Here is a 14,095-nt window from a genome sequence, read left to right as displayed (position 1 = left end):
GAGGAAACCCACGCAAGCACACTCCGCACAGGAAGTCCGGTAGCTGGATTTGAACCCATAACCTCAGAACTGTGCTGTGGACGTGCAATGATACTTAGTTTGTTGCTGCCAAATTTTGTTGTACTAGACTGTGAAAAATAATGATTTTTTGTAGCTTCTAGGTGTTATTGCGGTTCCTTTCATTGAACTCTTCTAATAATGTACTATTCTTTTCATTCACCATTGTAATAACTTTGGGCAGTTTCTAGCATTATGTTGTTTTTATTGACTATTTATCCTGACAGTCTATTATATTTTTTCCACTTTTAAGTCTTTATTATATGTTTACCCTGGAGTGCCATGCCTAATGTTGTTGCATACAATGTTTTTACAACAGAGTTATTAAGGACAATAAAAATATATATACCGTAAATTCCGGACTTCCACCACATTTTAAGAGGAAAACCGATTTTGTACTTACACAAACCGCACCTGTATATATGACGCATGCGCCCACATTAAAACATGTATCACAATTACAAAATTAGCCCAAACCCGGCTTTGAGTACCGCGATTGTAACTGAATAAAAAGTACACAGTCCAAAAACCACAGCCGGCAAAATGAACAGAAAATGATACCGGTATTTGATGCAGCCCTGCAGAGTCCGGGTACCCGTTGAAACTAATCAAAAAAAGTCTATATTTGCAAAGGTAAGGTTGGGAAAAATATATATCCACTATTGTCCGCCGCGACAACAGGTCTCACTCACCTCTACCCCACTTCCCGTCAGCCCGCGTTTGCTCCTCCCCTCTTTTTTAATTCGCAAAGCATATCAGAATAAGTGTCTCAAATAAATACATTACAAAAATATACAGGTGCAAATACATATTATACGTCGGTTACACATATTTACAAAGAAAGACGGTACACCGAGAGAGTTTTCAAAGCTTGAATTATAATATTATAACTTTCATCCCAAACGTGCCAGTGAAGGGTAGCAAAACGCTACTAGTAACACGCTCGCAACACAGTGAATGGGTCTGTAAAAAAACATACCGTGCTTTTAGAAACCACGGATAACCGTCCTCATCTTCCCCCTTAGAACTGACGTCATCAAAGTCGTCTTCCCCAGTATGGGAAAGAGACTTTGTCATATCGACGTCGTCCCACGCTCCCTTATTCAAAAACACTCTAGCAAAGTGAAGTTTACGTGCAGTAGCTCTGTTTCCTTCTTTATCGGGCCGCTCGTTTGCTTATAGCTTGAAAGCTACGTCATGTGCCTTTCTTTTTGCAATTTGCATGATAAGGATATGTCTACGCTAATTTAATTTGTGCACAAGCTAAGAAGTTGCAGTCTTCCTCTGCACATATATTACACCGGTCTAAATCTTACCTTGTGTACTCGAGCGCCGCTTGCGGCTGTTAGAAAAATTACATAAATTGGCCGCATCACTGAATAAGCCGCAGGGTTGAAGGTTTGGGAAAAAAGTAGCGGCTTATAGTCCGGAATTTACGGTCATTTATTTCAATTCAAAAGCTAGCCCTCAAAAAACTGTGACAATGATGAAATAGCGTTTGTGAGGTCGGTAGGAGTCTTCTGCGTGCGATAGCTGAATGTTTGCAGTGGAAAAAATGGTTTGCTTGGAGAAGTAGGGATAGATAAAATATTCTTTTTGTTTGTTTGCCTGTTTTGTTGCGCCACTCGGAGCTGACTCACGGCACCTTTTCGCCTCATTGCCTTGCAGACGGAGAAGAGCTGCGTCGGCAGCGTGTTGCGCGCTGTCATCGCTTTGTCATACATTTTGTTTGCGATGCGGGTCAGGTTGGGGCCCCTGGGAATTGCTCTGTGCTGAAATCTTATCATCTCTATTTTTGTCTCTATATACATTCAGTTACTCTTCAACCCTGCGACTTATGCAACGATGTTTTGACAAGTTATGCATTTTCTCTAATGGCCGCCATGGGCGCCCGAGCAGTAAAGGTATGAGTGAGACATGTGGAATATATGTGTTGAGGAAGACGAAAGTTTAATGTAAGTTTGGGCTTTTTGCATGAATTAAACTATCATGGACAAACCCTCATCTGTCAGGACCAGAATGGAAACAGGACCCTTTTATTGGAGGAAAGACAAAGGGCTGCAAGTGCTCTCACACTCGGATTTTGCTCCAAACACGGAAGTGGATCTTCCGTAGCGAGCGATGGCGGTGTCAGGGACGGAAAAAAATGGGTCGGTAGCCGGGACTGGTAGAGGAAGGGGTGGTCGGAAGCGAGCCGGAAGCCAGAATGTGAGAGTAGACGTTGTCGGGGGACAAAAAGAGGTCGTAAGCCAGGACGGGAGAACAGACGTGGTCACAGGCAAAACAGGTCGTAGGCGGAGACAGACGGGAGCAAAAACGGGACAGGTGGGAGTCCGGGTCGCAAAAAAGCTTGCCTAGTATTCACTGAGGTTTGCAGACGGACTGACAACAGGTGACAGACAGGACTGGGTTCAAATACTGACAGAGAGAGCCAATCAGAACCCGCGGCAGTTGGCGCCAGAAGAGCGGGCACAGCTGAGTCACATCAGTAATCATGACATCATCATGGAATGGTGCTCATCAAAAGGGGAGGGCTAGCTACCATATTGGGAATAATTTTACAAGTCTGGTTATTTGTAAACGGAAATAATGTGTCGAAACGAACGGATTACAAGAAGCAACGTCCAACGAACCAGTCATTTTTAAGGCGGATTCCTCTTCATCTGTCAGCGTTATCGTGTGTTTGGTACTAAGTATTTTACACAGTTGGATTCTATGGATTGTCCTTGATGTAAGCAAAGCCATTTTTGCCAAATTAACTATTGTGGCAAAATTTTATATATTTTATATATTAGCCAAATTAATTTGCATCATTTACTTAGTCACAATTGTAAGGCTTCTCCATTGTTTCAGATGTTATTCTTGTTAGAACTGGTTTTAACAGTGGAAACTTACACTCTCTTAGTTTTGTTTTTCTAAGGTTTTGGTGTTTGGGATCGCCCTACTAGTATACAAGTAATTGTCAGCCATTTCGACTGCGCACTTGTTAATCTTACCAACTATTGTCCTGGCCGTCTTTGCAAGTTGAAGACGGCCAGGGGACGTACTGGTGAGTCACCTCGATTTTACAGTTTTCTGGCATCTTGTTTCAGATTGATCGTGATGTTTCTCTGAAGAGTATATTTCAAAATTGTCATCATATCCTGAATCCCAATAGTTTAAGCTTTCCAATGATATGTAGCATGATGTTTTTGCTTTCTCGTTTGCACATTTTGTTAATTGTTTTGTGACGTATTTTTTGTTACGTACTTTGGTCTTGATTTTGTTCATTAATACCGTCCTTGTTTTGAGCACCCCTGTTTCCAGTTCCTGCCTCCCCAACGTGTATCCTTCACCCTCAAAAGTAAAAGAATTACCCAACCACCAGAGGACCGATGGGGAAGCTGTGTGAACAAAGATCTGATAAAAGCCACTTTTGCCATCTATGTTTTGGCACTCAGGGAAAAGGCTTTTGAAAATGTCGAGATCAAAATTACTGAAGATCAAAATTAGAGAACAACTTATAAAAATTGAATAATTTTGAAATAATACAAGGTTCACTGTTATATGGCATCTTATTGTGTCTACATCATGGTACTACAACACTGCTTTTGAAAAAAGGGCTACAGGTTTTTCAGAAAATATGTATTTTTTTCAGAAAATGCACTGATCGAAATCAGAGAACAACAATGACTTTGGCAAGGAACATTTTTTAAGGTTACAAGTGAGCAATTAGTAAGAAGTGTACGGTCCTCTGCTGGGAATGACTTCAGCATATCTGCGGGCCACAGGATAGTGCTTTTCTCTCACGCTGTTCTAGCGTGGTTTTGGTCCTTTCTTCTTTTAGCCTCCTCCACAGTTCAGATATTGCAGTGGGTTTCTTGACCATAACTTTTACGCACTTTGGGTTTAGTCTTTTTCCAATGAGTCACTGAACATAGTGCTTGCAGACACAAACAATTGCAATTTTCATCACTGAGGTGAACTTTAGACCAGTGATCCGTCTGAACAACACGCTCCTCAGCAAAGCTCAGTATTGTCACTGCAATGTGGGCCTTCAGTCCAAACGCTCTTAAAGCGAGACACTGTATGGCGAGACGGATGCTTACCATGCTGAGCACTGAACTGGCGAGCAATTGCACTTGCAGCTTGGAAACGATTACCCATTGACATCCTCCTCCGCAGTGACCTGGCCTCTCTTGAATTCCTCTTATGTGGACGAGCAATCTTCTTTGGCGACTTGAATGCATTTGTAGTTTTGTAAAGCTTCAATATTCTTGACATCACAGATTCGGAACGATCAACTTCTTTTACTATGGCTAGTAGGGTCATCCCTTTTCTTTTTCATCAGGACAACCTGCTGCTGCCGGCTTTCAGTTACTTTAGAACCTCCCACCATCTTGCAATGCCAGTGAAACTACTTAAATAGGGGTTGACAAATGATCAAGAAAAAAAGCACCTAGATTAGCACCATTATGTCTGAGGCACCTGAAAATGTTCTATAATTTTGATCAGTACTTCTTTGGACAAAATACAGTTTTTTTGTTGAACTTTATTCATCTTGTGAAAAGTGTTGTAGGAGCATTGTATGGTCCTTTAACTGTTGAGCAGTGAAGTTGGCATTTTTTCAGAACTATTCAATTGTTTGTACATTGTTCTCTAATTTTGATCTCCAATGTATACGTTATGGTGTTAATGAAAGCTCCAATTTTGTTTGTTCATAGATGGTAATGTGCCCGCTTTGAGACTGGGAGGTCGCTGGTTCGCGCCTCGGCCGAGTCATACCTAAGACTTATAACATTGGTAAAATGGAGGCGCCCTCTGTTGGCTGCGGCTGCATCGGCTCGCTACAACGGGTCAGGTGTATCGACATTTCGTTCTGTGTACATTGTTACAAAGAATGACAATACAAAGGAAATTATTATTATTATTATTATATCTTGCAGAATTCCAGATTAACCCGTGCCTCAACAAAAGAAACACAGCTATTCATTTTTATAACACTGCTCCTAACTAACCTCATTTCTATTCCTTTTACCTCCCCCTTGCGTGACTCACAGCAAGCCGTGTTTCATGACCAGGCCAATTATGCACGTCATACGTATTGATTAAGTTTCACTGTTCAAAACTGCATGATATCTCCCATTCGTGAATCATCATCTGAAGGGATTGCAGGCATTGAAATCATTTTTTGTCACGTAATGCTTGGTCATCTAAGTGTGTTTGTTGGTGCTTGGGGAGTTGTGACTCATTGGTGTCTCAACACGTCTTCGCGAAAACACGGCTTCCGCTAGAAGTGGGGTTCCTCACAAATGAGGTGAACGCGGCAAATGAATTCAAGCGGCTTGCTCTAATTAAAAACCGCATGCGCTCTGCCAAATAAGCAACGTGGTTGAATATTCATCAGGCAGCTCTGAATTTGTTTAAAAAATCTCACTCCCAATCACTGTCAAATTGTCCCCAATAATGCACAGCAACAATTTTAGAGTGGAAAAACATTGTTATTTTCAAATAGATTTTAGCATTTCTAAAAGATGAAGTGTATTTCTTTTCAATTTGAAATTAATTTCAGGGATTTTCATATGGAAGAATATCGTATCTCTTGCAAGTACTGATGATGCCAACAATTATTGATTTCCTCACAAATGAATAAAGGGTCGTGGGGCGGAACTGAGTGGTCACCGCGTCCACGGCATAGTTCTAAGGTCATGTGTTCCAATCCAGCTACCAGCCTTCCTGTGCAGGTTTTGCATGTTCTCCCGTGCTTGCGTGGGTTCCCTCCGGGCACTGTGGTTTCCTCCCACAGTCCAAAAACATGCATTACAGGTTAATTGGCTGGTCCAAATTGTCCCGAGGTGTCAATGAGTGAGCGAGTTGTCTGTCCCAGTGTGGCTGGCAACCAGTTCAGATAGCTGGGATGGTCTCCAACCCCCCCTGCGACCCTACTGAGGATAAGCAGTGCAAATCATGGATTGATGGATGAATAGATGGTGCTTGATTTACAAAAGTTCCGTTCCTTCGCTGGCGATGTAACCTAAAGCCCCACCTTATGTTGACTTCACTTTTGAAGCTGTACGATGATGCTTGATTTCAACACTGTTGGGAATGCTGATTATAGTCGTATAGACAATGGCGCTTATTTTTAGTATAGAGGAAGACAAAGCTAGTTTCACTTTTAGAACAAGTTTCAATTTATGCACCTTGCTGGTTTTTGTACAGCCCCCTTCTGTTCTCCTTGCAATCTCAAAATGTATTGCTATCTTCTCTCCTTACCTTGAGTGTCTACTAAATCATAAACGTATCATTAGTGTAGAAAAGGCGGTGCTAGTTCTATGCGAAGATATGTCGAATATTTATTTTACTAAATGGAAAAAAATTGTGTATGGTACTGTTTTTATGTTGAAAGCTATCGACCTGCTTCACAAAAGCTTGTCAAATGAAGGTTTGTAAATACATTTTAGTCTAGAAAATAGTACTTTAATGAGGGATGAGCGAATATTATTGTCAGATGTTTTTGATGATACAAGCGTTTTTTTAAGGCCCCTGTACTCCCAATGTCAGTCGATAGATATTGTGAATCTGAAATTAAAGGTAGATACTTATTATATAAATGCAATGTTAAAGAAAATATGTTTGGGGGATTTATAGCTATTTTTGCAGCGTGGTCACCCTGGAAGGGAAATTACCTCTTGTGTGGCCCCTTTCAGGATTTTTTATTTTCCTCATGCTGAGGTTTTTGAGTTTTTCCTTGCCCGCATGTTGGTTCTAGATCAGGGGATGCTGTAATTGTGGCTGCTGCAGTCCTTTAATATATTTTGTGACTGAGGGTTACACAAATAAATGTGACCTGACTTCTCTCCCAGCCTTAGTGCACAAACTGGTTATCCTAATGCAATCATTTCCCATAAGTAGTCACATGTGCGACTAAAACGGAAACATTGTACTACATTGACTTGTCCAGTTATGTAAGTAAATTAAAAAAAAATGCACAGAAGGCGCCAAGGAATTTGAAACCAGGAGGGAGGAAGTGGACAGACGTTGATGTCGACTGTCTCTTGGGACATTCAGCGAATTCTCTTAGATAGCTGCCAGCGTCTCATTTTCTGAAAATATTCGGTTTTGGGTAGTCTGTGATGAGGATGACCTTCTGCGGTTTGCTCCTTGAAGACGCTCTCACTTTATCCTGCTCAGGTTTGACATCTTGACAGCCCTGGTGGGAATAATGCCCTTTCCTATATACGCTCACACATCTTTATCAAAGCAGCTGAACAACCAAGCTAACCTTAAGGCTGTTCTGGAATTAAATAACCACAAGCTGGCACATTTGGGATCATGTTATCCCAAAAAAGGGCTGAACAAATTTAAACAAACAATGCCCTCAATGTTTCATCAAAACCTTTTGAAGAAGTTTATACTTCTGAGGACAAGTGCAGGACCAACGTCCTTAACTGTGCAGTTATGTCAACAGTCCCTGGCGTCCCCTCACCCCACAACGGGATTATCTCATCAGCTGATTAAGTCAATGCGGACGCTTGGGAGTAAGAAGCGACTATAAGGCCATTAGTCAAGCTGATAACACCTCTGTGGGCCGCTAACAGCTAGCGTTGCTGTTCCTTCGACCCGGTGCTCTGAAATTCAGTCCTACCCATCGAAACATCTTACCCACGCCCGGTGCACATTCTTCAGAAATGTGAAAGTCCTACCAATCATATGTGCCTTTGAAAGCGATGAAACATTCAGTTGAAAGAATAATTAAATTTATTTTAATTCAATGTTATTTTACTCTTTCATTGCTTTAATTATATTTTCTGACATAGCTTTTATGCTTGATGTAGTTTTCTGAGGTAACTTTTTGAAAAAAATTTTATTACTATAATTACGCAGTGTATGTATCCACGCCAACCCTCGTTTCATATCATTGGTAAAAGTTCTGCTAGAAATAATTATGAGTTTCAGTGTTGCTGGTTTAAATTGATTACAAAAAAAATAAAATTGTTGTCCAACAAGTCTACGATAGGACGTCTCGACAGGGTAAGACGCAGTGACAGAACACCGTAAATGATACGGGAGATAAACGACGTCATGGACGCAACAGTGAGATAAGTGACATCTATATTTTGATGCTCATCCAGTCTCTGGTACAACAACGATCAGGATCTTTAGCCGTATAATCAATTCTCAGAATACATCTTATTAGAACTAGCCCATTATTTAAACATCGCCCAGTGCGTTTTTTTTCAGTAATTGTGTTTCCTTATATATATATATATATATATATATATATATATATATATATATATATATATATATATATATATATATATATATATATATATATATATATATATATATGTATCTCATCAGCTGCACCGCTTATCCTCAGTAGGGTCGCGGGGGTGCTCATTCACACCTAGGGACAGTGCCTGGAGGAAACCCACACAAGCACGGGGAGAACATACAAAACATACAAACTCCGCACAGGAAGTCCGGTAGCTGGATTTGAACCCACACAGGAGGTTCCCAAGACCTTAGAACTGTGCCACACACACGCTAACCACTGCGCCGCCGTGGCAGTTCTTATCTTTTTCACTTTGTGTTTATTGGTATTTCTGTCTTATGTTTGTTTGCATGCAGGGAGAGAGGATGTAATTTCACCTGTGCTGTATGTTATGCATAGAGCATATTTGAAAATCAAGTTGATAATGACAATTTAGTACATGTATTTAAATTCATGTATTAAATTAATTTGAATATACATTCTAATAAAATGAGATGGTAATGTATTAATAGTAAGGGTCGTGTTCAGTGCTCAATGCAGTTTCTCATCACTTTGTTTGAATCTTTTATTTTCATTTAATTAAAAATAGTGTGCAGGAGAAAAAAAATAATCTTCTTATTAAGTTTAGCTTTCATTCTAGACCCAGAGTACTTACTCTTTTTCAGCATGCAAGCTACTTACAAAATGACCAAGTAAAAACTATCAACCCATCTAAAAAAAAAAGTGGAGATTCAAGTACTGTCAAGCATTAAAAATGTGTCCCAAAAAAGTGGTATTAAAAGCTCACAATATTTCCCAATGCACGCCTGAAAAATTAAAAAATGTGTTTGCTCAAATTGAAAATTATGTAATACAAAAGTCAAATCGTAAAAAAGTGTCAACCCCAGTACTCGGTTTAGGTCAGACTTTTTTTCCGTTGCCAATGATTGTGTCCAATGATACGCTTGTGAAAAATAAGTAACACTGTATTGTTGTAATGCAATTTATCAAAAACTATTTAATACTGTGTACTCAATCTTGGCAAATACATTGCTTACATTTGTGGTTAATTATCAAAATTCCAAGATACACTTAAATAAAAAATATATTACAATTATATTCTAATTATTAGAAATTATTATACCTTTTTTTCAGAATCTATGTGTACGGAATTTTGGTAAATCATTAATAAATCATAAGAAAAAAGCTATCTGTAATTGTAATATATTTCCCCTTTCGTCGACAACATTTGGAGAGCTCCAATTAATTACTGCAGCATGGGCAACATTGTTGCTCATGCTCAGATTCTGCACTTGACCACTAGATGGCAGTATATACCAACAAATACAGTGCACTGAATATACTTTCCCGTGATCTACCAGCACTACCTTTGCGATCCACCAGTAGATTGTGATCTACTCAACAAACACCCCTGTTTTAGACAATGTATAAAATCACGGTTTATTTTAAAAAAAGCCTTGATTTACAGTTAATTATCAAAGGTACGAATCTTCAAAATGAATTTAAAACTTTTCATTTTCATGTTTCAATTTTTTTCTACTGTCTAGGGGAGATGATAATCAAACTCCAATGAGTGATCTGGTGTGTGTTGTGGTTTTAACCAGTGAACCAGAGAGCGAAGCAATCAAAAAGCACTGGTAGAGAATGCAACTGCATACATGTCCAGGCAACATAGCTCGATCATGCTCGATCACACTTTTGCACCACGTGGCTTCCATATATAGAAGTGTGATCACTGCTGTCAGAATATGTGAACAAATTCCTTCTCTTTTGTGCGAGACGTATTTTCATCCAAGGACTTCTATAGCATCAAAAATAAAACAAAAAGTCACCATTTGAAAACAAAGATGATTATGATAAGAAATATTGATATTAAAATTAATTATTGTTAACTCATAGTTGATAGAAATAGTGTTTTACTTGGGTAACACAGCAGCTGAGTGGTTAGTGTGTCGGTGCAGTTCTGTGGTCATGGGTTCAAATCCAACTACCAGCCTTCCTGTGCGGAGTTTGCATGTTCCCCCTGTGCTTGCGTGGGTTTCCAGGCACTCTGGTTTCCTCCCGAGTTTCAAAAACATACATTTCAGTTTAATTGGCCTCTCCAAATTGTCCCTAAGTGTGAATTATTAAATGAGTTGTCTTTCTCTGTGTGCACTGCAACTGCCCGGCAACCAGTTCAGGGTGTCCCCTTCCCATTGCCCAAAGATGACGGGGATAACTCTAGCAACCTCTGCCACTGTGGATGAGCAGTGCAAATAATGGATGGAAGTTATACTCTAGTTTTAACTTTTAACACTGTCCCTTTAAAGTTGGGACCACCTCTGACTCAAGGGGTTATAAAAGCCATTTAACTTCCGACATTAGCTCTTGCTGGGGAAATGTCCCGCGGTGGCAGAAGTGCTTAATGCAAATGAGGCCTGGCGGGATGCAGCTAAGTAAGTCTTTTACATGATTCCTGATTGATCTGCAGAGGCTTGACACAGACCAGTGAAAAAGTTTTCCCCCCCCTCTGCGTTTTTGGATATTAATCACTCACAAAAGTTTCAGATCATCAAACCTATGTCAAAATTGCGCAAAGAAAACCCAAGGAAATGCAAACTGCAGCTTTGAAATGTTGATACCATTTTTTAAGGCACCAAAAACTAAGGCCCATCTGGGCCTATGTGAAAAGTAATTGCCCCCTTTTATTAGAGCAGTAACTGTGACTAACCACAGTTTTCTGAAAGCAGAGTTCGATTCCACTGGCCACACCCGAAATTGATTGCCTCCAACTATTGTTCATCAAAGGAAAGTAGGCTAAAAGATCCCAATTGACATGCCACGATCCAAAGAAATTTCAAAAGAAATAAGAAAAAAGGGTCGTCTGGAACAGGCCACAAAGCCATTTTCAAGGCTCTAGGACGAACTAATACAGGTGTACACTCCCATTGACTAAATTATGTTGTATCTCTACTTAATTATTTCATTGGACAATTGAATGGATGTTAGATATAACTATTCTGACTTAACCAATAATTAACTCTCAATACCAGACACCCATACCTAGTCTATAAAATGGTCCATCCATCCATCCATTTTCTTCCACTCATCAGAGGTTGTGTCGCTGTGGCAGCAGCCTCAGCAGGGAAGCTCAGACTTCTCTATCCCCAGCCACTTTTTCTACCTCATCCGATCCCAGGCCAGCCAAGAGGCATAGTTTCGCCAGCGTATCCTGGGTCCTCCCCGGTTTCTTCTGCCGGTGGAACATGCCCATAACACCTCCCAGGGGAGGTATCCAGAAGGCATCATTGCCCGAGCCAGCTCAACTGCCTCTTTTCAATGGAGAGAAGCAGCGGCTCTATAATCAATCCCTCCCGGATGACCAAGCTTCTCACTCTACCTCTAAGGGAGAGCCCAGCTTCTCTGTGGAAGAAACTCATATCAGCCGCTTGTATTAGGGATATTGTTCTTTCGGTCCTGACCCATAGTTCATAACCATAGGTGAGGGTAGAAACCTAGACCGTTAAATCAAGAACTTTGCAGACACTGTACCAATCCATCTATTGAACTTCCGATACAGGCTATCCTCACTCGTAAGCAAGACCCTGAGATACTTGAACTCCCTAACTTGGGGCAGAATCTCATCCCCAACCCGGACAGAGCATTGCCACCGTTTTTCTGAACCATGGTGCTGATCTTCATCGCGGCCGCTCCACACTCAGCTGCGAAACTCCAGTGAGAACTAAAGATCATGGCTTGAGGAAGCCAACAGCACCACATAATCTGCAAAAAGCAGAAATGCAATGCTGAGGCTTCTAAACTGGGCCCCTTCCCCGCCAAGGCTGCACCTAGAAATTCTGTCCATAAGTTAGGAACAGAATTGGTAACAAAGGGCGAAACCGAAATGCAGGCCTAACTCTGCTACCGATAATAAAGGTTACGCATAGCCCTGATAAGACTGTGTGGTACCCCATACTCCGAGGAACATAGTTGATGCCTCCTCCAAGTCCACAAAACACATGTAGAACGGATAAGCAAACTCCTATGCAACCTCGAGGACCCTTAAGAATGTGTAGAGCTGGTCCACTGTTCCACGGCCCAAATGAAAACCACACTGCTTCTCTTGGATCCAAGATTCGACCTACTAATACTGTAGACCGTCCTCCACAGTACCCCTGAATAGACCTTACCATGCATATCCATAAATTGGTGCTATTGCTCAACAAATACCTTTGAATCCATCACACCACATACGTTTAGTCAAAATCAAATGAAATTAAAACAATCTATTATTCCTCTAATTATTAATTCCTGCAAAATGGCCATTGTAAGGCCGTCGATATTGGTATCGGCAACTGTCACAAATGTTCATACCTTGGCATACTGCTTTGATTGGCATTGATACTCATATTGACACCCGAAAATCAGAAGTTAATAAGAAAAAAAATCAATAAGTAATCAAGAGTAGAAACTCAGTGGCGGGTAAAACTAACAATCCAAGGTTTACGTCATCAAAACTATGCGAAAATAATATCCGCAAAAATTAGTATGATTCACACACATAATACACACACACTCCTCTGCCAAAACTTGGGTAAAAATTGTGATACTTACAACCATACCGTTTAGCGACACCCAGCAGTCAGGGGGGAAGTCTTGGAGCAGAGGCACCAGGTACTGGAGGCAGCCGTCCCAGTGACACAGCAGCAGCATCATGCCTATCAAGTTAAATATTCTTACCACAGCGCTAGCCAGGTCATAGGTCATATGGAAGATCTGCCGAAACACAGAGAAAAACAAAAATGTTAGCTCGGATCAGTGTTGGGAGTTACAAACAAACGCGTGCCTGGAACGCAATTACTTTTCTCAGTAATGAGTACTGTAACGTGTTTATACAATTTATTTTGTAACTCTACTCATGTTGTTACTACTTGCTGTATTAAAACGTTACTCCACTGCTTTATATGTAAATGCAGATGGTTTATTATACTGTCCTCTGATGATTGTGTACTCTTGCTTCACTTACGGTGTCACATTCATCCCTCAATTTGGTAAAAATAATTCCAAAAGAGTGTTTATATTTACCAACAAAATACAACTGAATACAGTTATTGAAGGCATGTAATACGAAGTCATTGGATTTCTCCTGATGTAGATATTCTCCCATCTAAGCTGGATTTAAGACTACAGTGAGCTTTTATGAACATATTTGGTTGTGTGGCAGAAGAAGCGAATGATGGGCAGCACGTTGAGAGAGGGACGGGCATAATACAAGAATAACAACCTAACGGAAAAATCAATGAGGCAAATATGAGCATGGAATTTATGGTAAGTGTGCTGAATTATGGTCTTTTTATTTGTAAAATTATTTTTCCAATACACCCTGCTCTGAAAAAAAAGAAAACATCATGACCAGTACACAGAAATAGAGAAGGAGATCTTCGAATGGTTTGAAGCCAAGAAATAAAATATATATGGAGTGTTTCAGCTAAGAGTTCGTTTGCATGATCTCAAGATTGCACGAGCCAATAAATATATCAGGTTCACACTTCTTACATGTTTTTCTTTTAATATTTTAAATTTTATGGCTATTTCTAATTAGTTTAAGGGAGTTGGTGTCTACTAGATTATATACAGTTATTTGTAACTAAATAGTAACTTAAAAATTAACTTGCTACTTTTTGGTGTCAGTAATTGTTGGCCTGGAGAAGGATGGGCGCCACAAGGCTGTACTTGCCCAAGACACATGACAGGAAATGGTGCTCCTAGGACCCTAGTGGTTAAGGGAAACCAATCTGGGGG

At 40.3% G+C, this 14,095-nt stretch overlaps 1 protein-coding gene across 1 annotated transcript in view; it reads right to left on the bottom strand.

The window, feature by feature from the left end:
* hcn1 (hyperpolarization activated cyclic nucleotide-gated potassium channel 1) overlaps window positions 1-14,095 on the bottom strand; it is a 143,663-nt gene that overhangs the window by 46,255 nt on the left and 83,313 nt on the right. The window contains exon 3 of the mRNA XM_088355698.1: window positions 12,908-13,069. Within this exon, the coding sequence (XP_088211824.1) occupies window positions 12,908-13,069 (162 nt within the window). The remainder of the gene's footprint in view (window positions 1-12,907; window positions 13,070-14,095) is intronic.

This window comes from Urocampus carinirostris, chromosome 16 (genome assembly GCF_059441175.1).
Source record: "Urocampus carinirostris isolate Australia breed hairy pipefish chromosome 16, RoL_Ucar_1.0, whole genome shotgun sequence".
Lineage (NCBI taxonomy): Eukaryota > Metazoa > Chordata > Actinopteri > Syngnathiformes > Syngnathidae > Urocampus > Urocampus carinirostris.
This window is presented reverse-complemented; position numbering and strand designations above follow the sequence as displayed.